Raw genomic sequence first — 17,709 nt, forward strand, 5'->3', positions numbered from 1 at the left:
TTCGCAACAAACAGTTGCAACAGTTTGTTGCGAAAGCTTGAATTCTGTGTGTATGTTTGTGTGTCTGTCGACCTGCCAGCACTTTCATTTGGTTGTTTTTAGATATATTTTTTAATATATGAAGTGATAGATATAAGTTCTCTATGTATGGAAGCAGTTTTTGAAGTCTCAACAATAATAATCCGAAGTCAACAACTAATAGCTATATCATTGTACCACTCTTCTAGTTGTAGAGCCAACTTCTACCACCGAATGTAGCAGAATGACCAAATGTAGTGGGAAGAAGTAGAAGCCACTGTATTAAGACTTGTCCGAGCTTTCCAAGTGATTTATTGTTTCCAAATACAGTGCTGTGTTCCCCTCAGACTGCGTCACTGGGTTGCACAATGCTGAGGACACCGCTTCGCTGCCTGCGAAATGGCTTGGTGCAGAATGGCTGCCTCAGTGACCTGTGCATACACTGTGTGATGGTCTTGTATGCCAGCAGAGTTGCGTCGTCGTCAGGATGCCGGCAGTTGATGCGTTCCTGCCAACTCAGTGCTGCTCGCTGCAAGCTGCAGGTGGCCAGTTGCGTCCTTCTCTCTGGCGTGGCTGAGATCGTGGAGGCAATGAGCGCCCATTATCCGGCATCCAAATCTGCACCCCTCACCTCAGGATGCCTCCAGCATGTGTTGAAAGCTAGGACACCTGCCTGCTGGCTGTCTATGGACCCCGTGTCAGCCTCAGAGGGTTGAACCAGTGACCTGCAGTGGACTGGAATGCTGGTGCCCCATCTGCTGCTGCGGGTAGCTGGTGGTGTGACATGCCCCGCTGTCCAGGAGAGCTGCCCCACTTGAATGAATCTCGTTAGAAACCCACACCTATTTATATGCGGCTATGCACCTCTGTTTTGCCATGCACGCCATTCGCATCACGTACTCGTAACACGCTAGGTTGGCCAGTGGGCCCCTTCTGCCTGTAATTTGTGACATGCAAAACTGTTACTTATACTCTTTCAACAATTTGATGGCCCTGTGGCCTCTATTCTACTTCGCAACTGTTGGTATGTGTAATTCACTACAATCTGGCCCACACCTAGCTGTAACTTGTGCTCAGAATATTGCACAAAACTAACTTTCCCTATCCTAAACGGTGGTGCCGCTATGTTGTTCCCCTCTTCAGAAAGATCTGGTCCCCAGGTTGACCCTTAACTAGCTCTCAACTTGTTTGGGTCGGCACCAATGGCATATTTCCTTAATATTAGAAAACTTAAATGTGGTCTAGTGCCCCTTGAAACCATGACATGAAACAAAATGTAAAAATACCTTACTGGATGACCACTGCTCAAATCAAATGGTTCAAATGGGTCTGAGCACTATCGGATTCAACTTCTAAGGTCATCAGTCCCATAGAACTTAGAACTACTTAAACCTGACTAACCTAAGGACATCACACACATCCATGCCCGAGGCAGGATTCGAACCTGTGACCGTAGCGACCACACGGTTCAAGACTGTAGCGCCTAGAACCGCTCGGCCACCCCGGCCAGCAACCACTGCTCCATCAACCCCTTACCTATTCATCTCACACCTTCAGTATCCAATCCACTGGGACTTGGACTACCCTTGGTTCCCTCTTGAAATTATCTCTCCGCCTGATCTGAGAGAAAACAACATATAACAAAGTTAAGGCTGCATTGACACTTGGCACAGAGGTGCTCAAAATGATCGTTGTTTGCCTTTGCCTTTCCCTATACTGAGTGACATGTTGCACAAGCTGTTCAGCTGAGTCTGATTTAACAAGGTCAGGTTCTGCCTTGGCAAAAACTTTAAAGTGGCTTTTGGCCAGTACAGCTGTGGCTGCATAACATTCAATTGCGTGACTCCTGAAATTGACGCTGGCAGGTGGAAGGCTGATCCTATTATGTTACAATTAGTTCCATTGATTAAAATTCCATTCCCCTTGAGCTCTATACATTTTGCTTCTGCAAATACTCCCTGCTCAAAACAACTTGCTACTACTGCCAAATTCTCATAGGTGGAGAAGATCCAATGCATCCCAAACCATTGCAAGCTCAATTTTGGCTCCACAATGTCCCTTGGACAGTCTATTCCTTTCCCCCTGGCTAAAAATAACTGCACTGTGGACATGTCTGGATTGGTACTTACCACCCTGGCTGGACATACCATTACCTTCCCTCTATGGCAGCTCGTAATTCCTCCCTTGCCATCTCGGCGTACCAGTTTTTAGTTGCTGAAATCAGCAATACCTCTTTAGTTTTCACTTCCGCAAACTTGCCCAACTTCACTAGCCTGAGGACAGCAGGGATTCCCATCTCCCTTTCTCCCTCTTCAAAAGGACTGCTGTCCGCAGCAGGCTATATTCGAAAATACATACAACATATGAAATACAATGCCTAATTACTCTATGCAAACCCAGTGATACATGGAGAGAGAGAGAGAGAGAGAGAGAGAGAGAGAGAGAGAGAGAGAGACACACACACAGAGAGAGAGAGAGAGAGAGAGAGAGAGAGAAAACAAAAAAAAACTCTACTACTTTCTGGATCACAAAGCATATGGTACTTCCTGATTTTCTCTGTGCTTAGCACCTCTCTTCCCTCTCTCTTTCTTCCTCTTTCCTTCCTGTGACATGCCTGGAACCACATCCAGGCAACCCTTAAATGGCCGTAACTCCCCAATGTGTACTATCATTGTTCTAGTTGGCAGCTGAAGCTTAACATTAACGTGGGATGTGGTTTCAACAACTTGGTATGGCCCTTGATACCTCGTGATTAACTTCTTCATTTTCCCTTTTTGCGTATAAGGGTTGGACAGCATTACTCATTGCCCCACTCTAGGTAAACTTCCTTTCCACTTTACTGCATCTTCCTGCCTTTCCAAAGCCTTTGTATTCGCCTTTTGTACCCATTACCAAACAACCCAAATTGTCCTTGTGAACTGATGTACAGATTCACCGGGCCTTCCTTTCTGTAGCCTCACCAAATCAAACAGTGACGGCATTTTTCACCCATACACTACCTCATATGGAGACAAACTGCTATTTGTATGGACTTTTGCTTTGTATGCACATACAGTGTGCTTCAAATACCCGTCCCACTGATGGTGATGAGAATCCACATAAAAACTCAGAATCTTCTCGATTGTTCTGTGTACCCATTCTGTCCTTCTGTTGGCCTGTGGATGCAATGCGCTCGCCCTCAACTTCTTTATGTTCAACAATTTACACAGTTCCTTCATTAAATCTGACATGAAGTTGGTCCCTTGGTCAGTAATTATTGTCTCCAGTACACAAAACTTCAAAATCCAGTTGTTTACTAATACTTGCACTACCATTGCTGCCTGTTGATTTGGCATAGCCACCACCTCCACATGCCTCGAAAAATGGTCTATTATTGTCAGAACGAATCTGTTCCCAAATGGTGTTCATCTGAAAGGTCCTAAGACATCGATCCCCAGCAAAGAAAATGGACATGTCGCTTCTGGTAATCGTTGTAGCTGTATCTGTTTCCGACTCAAACCTGCTCTCCGCGCACATGGTATACAATTCTTGACATATTGATCCACATCTCCTTTCCTACCTCTTCACGAATATCTCTCTGCCACTCTCCTATTTGTCGCTCTACACCCTCCATGACCGGATAACACGTGACCATGTGCTTCCTTTAAAACCTCATCCCTTAGTTTCGCTGGCACTACTACCCTTGGCCCTAACTTCATTTCCCTGCACAGAAGACCGTCATACATATTAAACTGTGGTTGTGTCCGATACAATTTACAATTGTTGTCCACATCCTGTAATACTTGCCATACTGCTAGGTCATGACCTATGACTTCTACTTTTGCTACCTTCCTACTTAGTGCATCCACATTACCGTGCTTCTTCCCAGGCTTGTGCACCACCTTGTAGTCGAATTCACTAAGCCTCACAGCCCATATAGCGAGTCTAGTGGATGGATCCTTCAACCCCTACAACCATTTCAATGCAGCATGCTCTGTCACTACCCGAAATCTTCTCCCATATAAATAACATTTAAAATATGTGATTCCATAGATCACACTAAGCATCTCCCTCTCAGTTGTTAAGTAATTCCTCTCTGCTGCGTTCAACTGCCTAGATGCATAGGCTACATGATGTTCTTTCCCATCAGTTTCCTGACTAAGAACACACCCTAATGCTTGATTCAATGCATCACATGCTAGTATAAACTCCTTTTCAAAATCTGGAAACACAAGAACCGGACTTGATGTTAACACTTCTTTCAATTTGTCAAACACTTTCTGACACTCTTCTGTCCACTCAAATTTCACACCCCTCCGTAACAATCGCACCAATGGCTGTGCTAAATCTGCAAAAACGAACTTTTGGTAGAAATTGCAAATTCCGATGACTGACTGCACTTCCTTAACTGTTTTTGGTTCCTGAAAATCCCTTACAGCCTGTACCAACCTCAGATCTGTTCACACTCCGTTCTTACTGATAATATGACCCAAATATTTTACTTCTTCTAATGCAAAATGACACTTCTCCAGGCTCAACATCAAACGAGCTCCTCTTAACCTCATAAAGACTTCCCTTAACTGCTTTCTATGTTGCTCCATACTGCTTGAAAACACTATAATGTCGTTCAAATAGAACAGACACTGCTGTGGTTTCAAACTCCTCAAACACTGTCTAGCAACCTCTGAAACGTAATCAGAGTGTTTTTCAAACCGGATGGCATTCTAATGTACTGGTAATGGCCTCCAGGAGTAGAGAAAGCTGTTTTTGGGCGATCCTCTGGAGCTTCCTCTAACTAATGATAACCACTTGTCAAATCCATTGTAGAAAAGTACTGGCACTGCTCTAAGTGATCCAAAGTCTCCGATATGTTTGGAATGGGATATGCGTCTGTTACTGTCTTATTATTGAGGTATTGGTAGTCACAACAGAATCTGTATTTCTTAGTTCCATCCATAGATTTTTTTAGGCATAATGACAATGCCTGCTCCCCAGCAACTATTACTATGCTCTATAATACCGTCCGCAAGCTGCTGATCAATGAAATTCTCCACAATCGGCTGCAAATACCTTGGTATTCTGTATGGTTTACAGTAAACAGGTGTTTCATTCCCTGTTGGTATCCTATGTTGAACTAATGCTGGTAACGTCTCTTGCGGAAAAAACAAATCCTTAAATTCCCACAATAATTCTTCCATATGCTCTCCTTCTCCTCCTTTCAAATGCTTAATTTTGCCAAGCAATGATATTCTATTGGCAGTTAGTGGTTGATCGCTTTGCCTACCTCTCGAGCACCAGTCTTCACCATCTGGCACATCCAAATTTGCTACTAAAACTCCTTTCCTCACATTCGCATCTACAGCGCTAAAATCATCCACGTTCATGGGAACTATTCGCCCATTATTCCCCTCCTGTATGTGTGCAACACTACGTTTCACAAAACAACCCAATGAAGCCAGAACTTCATTATCCTCCAATGGTTCAATAACACACACTGTACCCACAGGTAGATTTGACTCCACACTTACCCAAAGCGACTTTCCTGTGCCACTAGACACACACTCATGCGAATTAAGCCTTAATGCTAATGTATGCGGTTCAATTGGTTTGTTCATTACATTGAACGCCCCTGGTAACAGCTCTGCATTGACAACAGTTTTCCCTAGCTGAAATAACATTTCACCAAGTTCCACGGTTCATTGTCCAAGGTCAATTTTGGCATGATGTTGATGCAAGAAATCTACTCCAAGGATCAAGTCCTTACCCATGGTACTACCTCCATGCATTCATTAAATCGGACTTTCTCTATTTGAAAGTCAACTGTCACCAACCACAAAGGCGTGACCTCCTTATCCCCCACTCTATGCAACCTATAATATGGTGGGTCTAGCTTCCTTCGTCCCATTATATTCCTAGTAGCCACTGACACTTGTGCCCCTGTGTCCAACAAAATCCTAAACTTTTTAGTTCCTATGGATCCTACCACTGAACATTCCACCTCTGCATATGTATTCATAGCACTGAAATTAAACAGGAGCTCCCTTAGGTGGGTCTTGGGCCCACTCTACCATTTAATGCTTGTCCACCTCTCCTATCTCCACTTCTACATCCTCCCCGCTGCTGATTTCCACCTCTTCCTTTATTCCTTGGTGACTGGGTATATTACCTCTGCACATGTCCCGTACAACCACACTTAAAATATTTCACACCCACTGTAAACACTGTTTGCCTCTCACGTACCCCTGTTGCCACGTCTATTTCCTCTCATTGAATTGCCAGCTCAATGGCTGAATACAAATCTTTTGGAGTCCCTTCACGCATTTTCTGTGACATATGCGCCAGTAACCCTCTCAAAAATACATCAAGTGCTCTTTGATTGGCCTCCTGCAACAGAACACTATTCGCTTCATTGCTCTGACCCAACTCGTAAGTATACTCATTAATTTCCCTTATCCTGTCCACATATTTCTCCATCGTCTCCCCCTGTCTCTTTGTCATTGTTCTTAACCTCTCTCTAAAGTACCGAGCGCTATTCTGTTTTCTGTACCTTTGTAAAATCCCTTCCTTTAACTGCTTAAACTGTCCTGCCTTCCTTATGGCCTCAGAACACCTTACATATGTTTTCACTTCACCCGTTAATCTAATATTCGCTATATGTAACAACTGCTCATCAGACCAACCATTCATCAATGCTGAAGTCTCCAAGTCCCCCACAAACGAATGCACATCCTCAGATGCCTTGCCATAAAATGGAATAATCAAACTTGCAGCAGATGGATCAATCCCCTGCACCCTAAGCAACAACCACTGATCGGATGTGGTTTCCTGCTCACTTCTAGATGTTAATTCATTTCTCAACTGCGTATTGTCTGCTGTGAATTGTGCTACTTTTTCCAATAAAATCCATACCACTTCTGGTTCTGATACACCTCACGTCCATGACTCTGCCATTGTGTTGCTTTCATTCCTAGTTAGTCCTGAAACAAAACATTTAAGTACAAGAATAATCCAACCCCCTACACCTCAATATCATCATACTCAAATCAATACAAAAGTAATTAAATACCACGAAAAAAAAAAAAAAATCTTACTGCCCCAAATACACAAAAACTTATTCTGAAAATAATAATAATAAAATAATAATAATAATAATATGCCTACACAAACTTCTAAAATGTGGCTCCTGTCAGGCCATACTCAAAACACAAACAAGAAAGAAAATGACTAACACTCAAAAGAAAACTGGTCAAAACTCATCACATCGTGTGAATGTAATGCGGGTGGTGGGCTCGAACATCATACTGGACAGACGATGACCACTATTCTGACACCAAATGTAGTAGCAACTTCTACCACCGAATGTATCAGGATGACCAAATGTATTGGGAAGAGGTAGAAGGTACCGCATGAAGACTCGTCCAAGCTTTCCAAGTGATTTATTGTTCCTATCTATAGCGCCGTGTTCCTCTCGGTCTCTGTCACCGGGTTCCACAATGCTGAGGACACCGCTTCACTGTCTGTGAAACAGCTTGGCATGGGATGGCTGCCTCAGTGACCTGCGCATACACTGTGTGTAGGCCTTGTACACCAGCAGAGTTGCGTCGTTGTCAGGATGCCAGCAGTTGAAGTGGCGGCCCACGTCCCTGCCGACTCAGCGCTGCTCGGTGCGAGCTGCAGAGGGCCAGCTGCATCCTTCTCTCTGGCATGGCTGGGATCGCGGTGACAATGAGTGCCCGTGATCCAGCGTCTGAATCTATGGCCCTCACCTCGGGATGCTTCCAGTATGTGTTGGAAGCCAGGACACCTGCCCACGGTAGCGAGCCAGGGAGTAGCCCACTGCTGGCTGGCTACAGACTCCGAGTCAGCCTCAGAGGGTTGAACCAGCAACCCACCGTGGACTCGAACGCTGGCACCCCATCTGCTGCTGCGTGTAGCTGGAGGTATGACATGCCTCGCCATCCAGGAGAGCTGCCACACTTGAATGAATCTTGTTAGAAACCCGCACCTGTTTATACAAAGCTGTGCGCCTCTGTTTTGCCATATGCACCACTTCGCGTCACGTACTCATGACATGCTAGGTTGGCCAGTCGGCCCCTTCTGCCTGTGGTTTGCGACATGCAAAACCGCTACATGCAGGGTGTTACATAAAGGTACCGCCAAACTTTCAGGAAACATTCCTCACACACAAATAACGAAAAGATGTTATGTCGACATGTGTCCGGAAATGCTTAATTTCCATGTTAGAGCTCATTTTAGTTTCGTCAGTATGTACTGTACTTCCTTGATTCACTGCCAGTTGGCCCAATCGAAGGAAGGTAATGGTGACTTCAGTGCTTGTGTTGACATGCGACTCATTGCTCTACAGTACTAGCATCAAGCACATCAGTACGTAGCATCAACAGGTTAGTGTTCATCACGAACGTGGTTTTGCAGTCAGTGCAATGTTTACAAATGCGGAGTTGTCAGATGTCCATTTGATGTATGGATTAGCATGGGGCAATAGCCGTGGTGCGGTATGTTTGTATCGAGACTGATTTCCAGAACGAAGGTGTCCTGACAGGAAGACATTCGAAGCAATTGATCGGCGTCTTAGGGAGCACGGAACATTCCAGCCTATGACTCGCAACTGGGGAAGACCTAGAACGACGAGGACACCTGCAATGGACGAGGCAAGTCTTCATGCAGTTGATGATAACCCTAATGTCAGCATCAGAGAAGTTGCTGCTGTAAAAGGTAACGTTGACCATGTCACTGTATGGAGAGTGCTACGGGAGAACCAGTTGTTTCCGTACCATGTACAGCGTGTGCAGGCACTATCAGCAGCTGATTGGCCTCCACGGGTACACTTCTGCGAATGGTTCATCCAACAATGTGTCAATCCTGATTTCAGTGCAAATGTTCTCTTTACGCATGAGGCTTCATTCCAATGTGATCAAATTGTAAGTTTTCACAATCAACATGTGTGGGCTGACAAGAAACCGCACGCAATTGTGCAATCACATCATCAACACAGATTTTCTGTGAACGTTTGAGCAGGCATTGTTGGTGATGTCTTGATTGGGCCCCATGTTCTTCCACCTACGCTCAATGGAGCACATTATCATGATTTCATACGGGATACTCTACCTGTGCTGCTAGAACATGTGCCTTTACAAGTACGACACAACATGTGGTTAATGCACGATGGAGCTCCTGCACATTTCAGTCGAAGTGTTCGTACGCTTCTCAACAACAGATTCGGTGACCGATGGATTGGTAGAGGTGGACCAATTCCATGGCCTCCACGCTCTCCTGACCTCAACCTTCTTGACTTTCACTTATGGGGGCATTTGAAAGCTCTTGTCTATGCAACCCCGGTACCAAATGTAGAGACTCTTCGTGCTCGTATTGTGGACGGCTGTGATACAGTACGCCATTCTCCAGGGCTGCATCAGCGCATCAGGGATTCCATGCGACGGAGGGTGGATGCATGTATCCTCGCTAACGGAGGACATTTTGAACATTTCCTGTAACAAAGTGTTTGAAGTCATGCTGGTGCATTCTGTTGCTGTGCGTTTCCATTCCATGATTAATGTGATTTGAAGAGAAGTAATAAAATGTGCTCTAACATGGAAAGTAAGCGTTTCCGGACACATGTCCACATAACATATTTTCTTTCTTTGTGTGTGAGGAATGTTTCCTGAAAGTTTGGCCGTACCTTTTTGTAACACCCTGCATATTCTTTCAGCAGTTTGATGGCCCTGTGGCCTCTATTCTACTTTGCAACTGTTGGTATGCGTAACTCACTGCAATCCGGCCCACACCTGGCTGTCACTTGTGCTCAGAATATTGCACAAAACTAATTTTCACTATCCTAAATGGTGGTACCACTACATAGTTATAACACAGAATTATTATAGAAAATTTTGAAAAATTGATAATAATGCTCTTAAACATTTGAAGCATCTATTATAAATATTAAGATCATTAAACTTATACTGTCTAAATGACAAACCCACCAGGCTAAGTGCTTGCTTAGATAATATAATATGCAACTTTTGGCCAAATAAAACTGAATTTGTTACTGTAAACCTTGGGATTCAGATCATAAGCAGCTGTGGTTTAGGCACCCTTTAAACAACAATACAGACAGTTCAGCAACTGAACTAGGAAGAGTAACCAGGCCAATCAATGAACATAGTTTGAATCAGTTAAAAACCCATCTTAATCACATAAACTGGGATACAGTACTCGCTAGTGATACATCTGTCAAGGATTCAACATAGAAATTTTTAGAATTATTAGTACAAAACCTCAACTTTTGTTGTTCCAAGTATCATAGAAAGCACCCAAAGCAGAACTGGAGTAATAAACTGCAAGAGCTGAGAAACTGGCACATGTGGCACCTGTGTAAACTCAGGGAAGAATGACGGCAGACTATGACAGATTTCATCAGAATCAAGTTGAGAAGGAAACTTACACAGCAGCAAGAAGAGTGTATAGATCACAAATTAAAGCAGCCAAGAGGAAAGCCAATGATAGTTACATATTCATTTCGACAAATAAGTGTAAAGCAGCGTGGAATATTATCAAAACTGAGATAAGCTCCAAAAATAAACACAACAACATTCCAATGCAACCAAACACCTCAAATGCACACTGTACCAGTTCTGGCTCAAATAAAAATCTCACTGAAGATGCAAATAAAGTGTAGTTTTGCTTCCAGCTCTAGATAGTAAGCAACATGACAACTTCTGCTGGACTTGTGTATGCTACAGACAGGTCAGCAAAGCAATTGCCAAACTTAACAACTCAAAAGCAGAAAGCTTCTATGGGCTCCCAAACAATATAATAAAAAATATAAAGAAAGAAATTCTACTGCCACTAACCAAAATCATGAAACAAATGCCAGACAAAGGAATTTTCCCAGATTGCCTAAAAATTACTATTGTAACACCTATCCATAAGAAATGTGATTAAGCATCTCCTGATATCTATCATCTCATCTCACTCATACCAGTCATATAAAAAATTATAGAGTATCGTATGCACAAAAAAATGTACCAGCATTTCAAACAAAATAATCTACTTAGCTCCTCACAATACGGTTTCAGACCTCATTTTTCCACAGTCAAACCAGTTGAGAATATCATCAGAAAAATTTATGGCTCTTTTGAGACTATGAAAACAACCTGTGCAACTCTTCTAGGTTTGAGGAAAGCTTTTAACACTGTCTCCTACAGTATACTTATAAAAAGGCTCCAATTCTATAGAGCTGGAGAAGATATTCTTTACTCTCCTCCAAGTAGCCACTCATTCCACTCTTCCCCAATCCTGTCAGCCTCAGCAACTGTTCATTAGATGCCTGCCACTTTAGCCATTACTGCCTGGACTGGATGTCTGTGTGTATGAAAGTGATTAAAATTATTGGAGTGATAGCTACAAAACCATCTATGTGAATGACTGTTAGAGTCAATAAATCCACCAAGAGGATAAAAGCATTTTTATATTTGACAGAACAGATAAAGAGTCATTAATCTCTTACAAAACAAATGGCCATAATTTAAATGAAGTGTGATGGATATAGAGGAACTGTGGGCAAAATTGAAACTTGCTGTGCATTATTCTTTAGATGAGCATGTGCCACCTATGTTGATTAAAGGCATAAAATGACACAACAATGGTGATAAGTTAAAGTTAGTAGAAACTTGTGCACTTATAGAGAGTTTATGCACTATGCTGCTGTGGTGTCACTGCCAGGCACCACACTTGCTAGGTGGTAGCTTAAATCGGCCGCGGTCCATTAGTACATGTCGGACCCGCGTGTCGCCACTGTGTGATCGCAGACCGAGCGCCACCACACGGCAGGTCTCGAGAGACATACGAGAACTCGCCCCAGTTGTACGACGACGTTGCTAGCGACTGTACAGACGAAGCCTTTGCTCTCATTTGCCGAGAGACAGAATAGCCTTCAGCTAAGTTAATGGCTACGACTTAGCAAGGCGCCATTAGCCTTACATAGTTTGATAGTTATCGTATGAAATGTCTCATCAAGAAGGCTGTATTCACAACAAGGATAAATACAAGTTAAGTATTCGAGGAGCTGCATACTTTTCTTATTAGAATTCACTACTTATCCTGTTCCAGAATTCACGCCCATCTGCGTTAGATAGCGTGCATTTCGGCCTCCTCTATCTACAAGGTGTTGGCACATTCACCAACACATCAGCTGCCATTACATGTATAAAATGCATGTTTGACCATTAGCTGATTTATCAACCAGTTTCAGTCACAGACCATCTTGGGCTGGCACGAGATGCTGGAGTTTGCAGTCATGTGTGCATGTGGTCTGCTTGCTTGTGTGAGTGTGTGTGTGTGTGTGTGTGTGTCTTTTACTGATGAAGGCTGTGCCTGAAAGCTTTATGCAAGGGTCACTTAATTGTGCCTGTCTGCAACTTGACATGTCTTATTGTGGATAATGACATAAAATACACGGTCTCTTCCCCACAAACAACACAACACATAAAATACACAATTTTAACATCACTATGTGTCATGAAAGGTAAACATAGAAACATATTTACATAATAGTGGAAAAGCATACAACAAAATGAAACAAGAAAGTCTGTAGCAATTTACCATGGCATAAGTGCCACAACTTCAATTAGCAGGTTGTATGTGAAATTTTTAAAATAAAGAATGGAGAAGATTATAACAGAAGTGGAGAAATAAAGTGGCTTTCAAAGAGGCAGATCAAGTGTATACAATATATTCACCCTAAGACAGACCATTGAGAAGAGACTGCAAAGGAATTCAAGCAGTCACTTGAGGTCTTTATGGGTCTTGAGAGAACATATGACATGGTGACACTGAAGATGTTTGAGGTGCTGTGGTCAGGGGAACTGCCAAAAACTTATGTAAGAAGAATCATAAACCTCTACACGTAAGAAGAATATGCCATTCAAGTAGCAAAAGAAAGTTGTACAGAGGTCTTCAGAATAATTAAAGGACTAAAACAAGGGTGTTGTCTGTCTTCCAATCTTTGAGATGTATGTGTAGAAAGCATTGGATCTCTGGTATGAAAAGTCCATGAGCATGGGAATAGAAGCAGGGAACTAGTTCATGTACATACAATTCTATACTGATGGTCAGATTGTTGCAGCGAACTATGAAGAGGACATATCGTAACCTGCTGAGGTCATTATTGGAAGAATATAAAAAGTGATGTTTGAAAATGACTTTTGAGAAGATAGTATACCTATGTTTGCGAAAGGAGAAAAGTAACTTGCACATAGGTGGATATCAAATTAAAGTGTGTAAAGATGATTCAAAAGGCTCTAAGCATTATGTGACTTGAAAAGTGTGTAAAGAGTTTAAGTATCTGGTCAGTTTTATATGATATGTGATGGTAGACTTGACAGGGATATCCAACAATGGATTGGACAGGAAAGGGTGGCTATCCACAAATTGAAGTCTTTAGTTTGGTCCTCAAAAATGAGTTTAAAGGTTAAAATGCAGTTATACAAATCCACCATGGAACCAATAACAAGTAATGGGAGTGAGTGATAGGAACTCATGGAAAGAAATAAAAAGACGTAGAACTTTAGAAATGGACAACATGAGAACAGAATGTAGAATTTCCTGACTTGACTGCATGAGAAATGAGGACATATGAGAAAAGATGATATTATGAATAGAATTGAAAGAAGACAGCTAGGCTGGTTAGTGAATGTCAAAAGAATTGAATAGGACTCATGGTCAAGCAGCACTTTCATGGCAGCCTAATGGAAAAAGAAGAAGAAGAATACTCTGATAACGGTGACTAAGGGGAATCCAAGGAAAAAAGGAGAGAAAAGGATGAGGAAGGATGGTGATGTTGAGATGTTTGGTGACAGAGATGCAGGATGTGGTGACAGCTATAGGACACCCTTGACAAAAAGAAGGAAAAGTATCCTGCATTCTCACCTCCACTCCCCTTCCCTTCCCCAAATGTACATCTGTTATATATATCAGATCCATCTCCAATTTAATAGAAAACTTAATTCTTCACAGTTTTATCTGAGTATCCATTACCATATCAGTTAGAGGCAAAAAATAAAGCTCTTTTGATGATGGAATTAACTTACTGGAAATCTAGAAGAGAACTTTAAACATTTACTCCTATTTTCAATTACTTACTTCCATTTTCACAGAACCTCCCTGAGTAAGGTTCTGGACAAAGACAAGTATACTCCTGTAACATGGGCTGACACACACCACCATGCACACAGTGGCTTTGGGAACATGGTATTCCTGTCCACTGTGGTAAACCAGATGTTCTGAAGTCACCTATGGAGTTTCCATTGACAATAAATTGTTGCACTGCTCCATCTAAGCCAACAGAGGTGTTATCTTTTGATCTGAAATGTTAATAAGGCTACTGTAATACATTAGTGATACTTATTACTGTTCTTGAAGAAAATGCCCAGCCAGTAAACCAACACTGCTTTCATGTCAAGATTAATAATGCTGTTACTATGGTTAAAAAACAATTTGTACTTGTTAGTGTCAATTAAATAGCTTTTTTTCTTTACAGAGAGCAGGGCTTAATAAATTTTAAATAAAATGTGCAACTGGAGATACCACATTTACAATTTTTGAGGAACAATGTATTCTGGATTAGTTTTTAAGGGATTTACATCTAAGGGAGATTAACAGCAAAACATTCATTTATGAAGCTATGCAAACAATTGTGAAAACTGTATCTGAATGTACAGACCTTTATGTGATAAGGGGCAAAGCATACCAACCATATTAGCAGCTACAGAACCTATTCCTCTTGACAACAAGCAGAAATCATTTATCTTACAGTAAGGTTTCAACCAATGTAGAATTACAGTATATCCTATTGGTTTTCCATTATTCAGTGACACCAATTGTGTTGAACTTTATAATCACTTATTCTTATAGCTCCTATTTTCGTATTCATGTAATGATCAATAGAAGGGTCTCTGGTACAATTCATCTGCAACACAACTTCCAAATGCAGAGTTTAAAATTTTGGCCTTCATTTCATCCTTTTCTAGTCTGAACTGTGACTGAATATATTCAATCTCCAAACTGATTTTGCATACGACCAAAAGTTCCTGTGATATTTTGTACAATTTAACAGATAAAATTATGCTTTTGGATTCTTTCAGCACTTCTCTCCCACACAATTTTTAAAAATAATTTCCTTGTACTATCATTAATCAAAGTTCAACTCCCTCGTCATTTAGTATGTGCACGTAGTTAGCAAACATCCTTCAATACGTTTGAATTCAAGGCAAACATCCTTTACATTTTCACCTCCACAGCTGAAATTTACTGCTGGACACTCAAATAATTAGTCAGTTTTTGCACTGCATGTCCAAAAATGCAAGTAGCCAATGAGACTTATTTCTTCCTCTAGACTAAAGTGATTGAAGACTTAGGGCTTGTTTATTGCCAAGAAGTTGAGACTACTAGGAAGACAAACAAACTTACGGGATTCCTCCAATGTACAATGGAAGCTCAAGGTTTAGTTCAACAAGAGGCAATCCTGATTCTCCACTGGTTAAAGCACCATTATCCAGCTGCAGTGTTCCTTCACGGTCTTGTCTATTCACTTTCACAGAATGCCATTTTCCAAGAACAATTTCATCATCAGATCTGCAAAACATGTAAAATAAAGAATACTGTGATGAATCTGAACAGTTTCTCACAGATGTCTATATTTATTCAAAATATCATGGACAAATAATAAGTAACATTACTTAAATATACATTCTGTTGCACTTCTATTTGCTATTTTTTCTCAACAATGTAGGTGCAAGATGAATAGACATAGCAGTACTCCATACATACATGATTTTGCAGAAAAGCAGCTAATCTTTTCAGATATTGTAGTTTACTTTTGCTCAAGATTGCTATGTGGCAAATCAAATAAGAAGGGCAATTTGATATTTTAAGGCTATGATTATGATATGATGATGATGATGATAATGCACAATCAGAATTAGTAATGGAATGTAATTTTATAGTTCTCATTTGTTTTAGTTTTATAGATGTTTTTCATGATGCAGGAATATTAGCTAGACATTTGTAACTGAAATGGCAGAAGACGAGATTTTAAGAACTTACTTTTTACTTTAAATTTGAGCAAAGTGCTTTTACCCCTATGCTCTATCAAGAAGATAAGGCTGCCTGCAGATTGAAACAATCTGGTATATACAAGCAATAATTCTCATTACTTCAAGGGCATGTAGTGGGGATCAAGCAGGTATCATTTTGAATACTAACTCATGTTGAGTTGTTAGCAATGTAGTACTACAACACTTCTTAAATTTACTGCATGTTTGATACATCAGAGAGAGGAGTACAATTGTTGTTGATTTGCTCTTGTGTTCACTTAAAAGAGTAGCTCAACAAGATGGTGGCATCACAAGTTTTGGTATGCATGTTTACTAGCACTTGTTAGTCCAACATTCTCTGCTGCCACAACCTAACCCAGCATATGTTCTTAAAGATCTTTCCAAGATTTCAAGGCTGTGAAAAACCTGACAACTTGCTTTCAATGTTCAGAAATGTAAAACTGCATATTTTGAAAACTGCAGAACCAGAGTATCATATGAGGACAGTATTAGTGAGTTACAGTTGGAGTTAGTCAACTCAGACAAGTAGTTTGATTTAAGAATTTGTGAGGATATGAAACGGATTGGTCACAGAGGTTCAACTGTACATAAAGCAGATAGTAGGCTTTGTTCAGTTGTAGGATGCTTGTAAAATTTCAGGATATTCACCTCGATAATAAATTGACATGTACAGAACACATCAGTATAATATGTAGTAAAGTAAATTCAGTCTGTTATGCATTACAAAAATTAGCCAGAATTGTGAGTACCGAAGTTCTTAAAATGTATTAATTTGTACACTTTGAATCCATTACATCATATGGACTAGACCTATGAGGAATCTCAGTAAATATGATGAGATACAGAAAAGGGCTTTCTGAACAGTGACTATTGAGAAACACTGAACACACACATAAAGAAAAACACTACTCATAGGTACATCAATACAAAATGAGAAACTGTTGAAAACTAAGAAAAATTCAACACAAGTCAAGTCATTACAAGAAAATTATAGTGTGCATAAGGATGTACCTATTCAACTTTCTTTCATACAATATCAGCTAAATAAAGAACATAAATGCCTTTAAGAAAACAGTTACAGAAATAATGAAGAAAAATCCATTTTATTCAGCATATCAATTTTATTCTTATTGGAAAGTAAATCCAAAAGTACTGTGACACAGGCTGCAGCAGTTTTAGATGGGGATGTTTTGAACTGTGGCTGCCAAAGATACCAATAGAGGTTATGACCTAATACCACATTTACAATACTACCGACATTAGCAAACAATTGTGCTCTAGACGTTACCAAATGCTTCTTCTATTCTGTTTTGTTTTGTGTTATATGTTGCTAATTGTTTTCTTTTCATATTTTCAAATGCATGAAGAAACTCACCCCAGTCCATCATGGGTTTGAGCACAATCTTTACAACACGAGAAGGAATCAGTGATCCCTGGTAAGTACTGTAAGTACTGCTGAGGCTTACTGGCAATTGATTGATCTTATTGCAAACCATTCTTGACTGGAAGACTGGAGGGAAGACATTGGATTGTTGACTTATTGTAGGTATCAATGTGCAGAGTACAGTGTACAGAAAAGGAC

General features: G+C 41.0%; 1 protein-coding gene across 1 annotated transcript in view; it reads right to left on the minus strand.

The window, feature by feature from the left end:
- Positions 1 to 17,709, minus strand: part of LOC126252249 (agrin-like) — a gene marked incomplete at its 5' end in the record, with an annotated part of 306,781 nt that overhangs the window by 31,029 nt on the left and 258,043 nt on the right. Inside the window, 2 exons of the mRNA XM_049953122.1 lie at positions 14,155 to 14,375; positions 15,481 to 15,645. Of these exons, the coding sequence (XP_049809079.1) occupies positions 14,155 to 14,375; positions 15,481 to 15,645 (386 nt within the window). The remainder of the gene's footprint in view (positions 1 to 14,154; positions 14,376 to 15,480; positions 15,646 to 17,709) is intronic.

Source organism: Schistocerca nitens, chromosome 4 (genome assembly GCF_023898315.1).
Source record: "Schistocerca nitens isolate TAMUIC-IGC-003100 chromosome 4, iqSchNite1.1, whole genome shotgun sequence".
In the NCBI taxonomy this organism is placed as follows: domain Eukaryota; kingdom Metazoa; phylum Arthropoda; class Insecta; order Orthoptera; family Acrididae; genus Schistocerca; species Schistocerca nitens.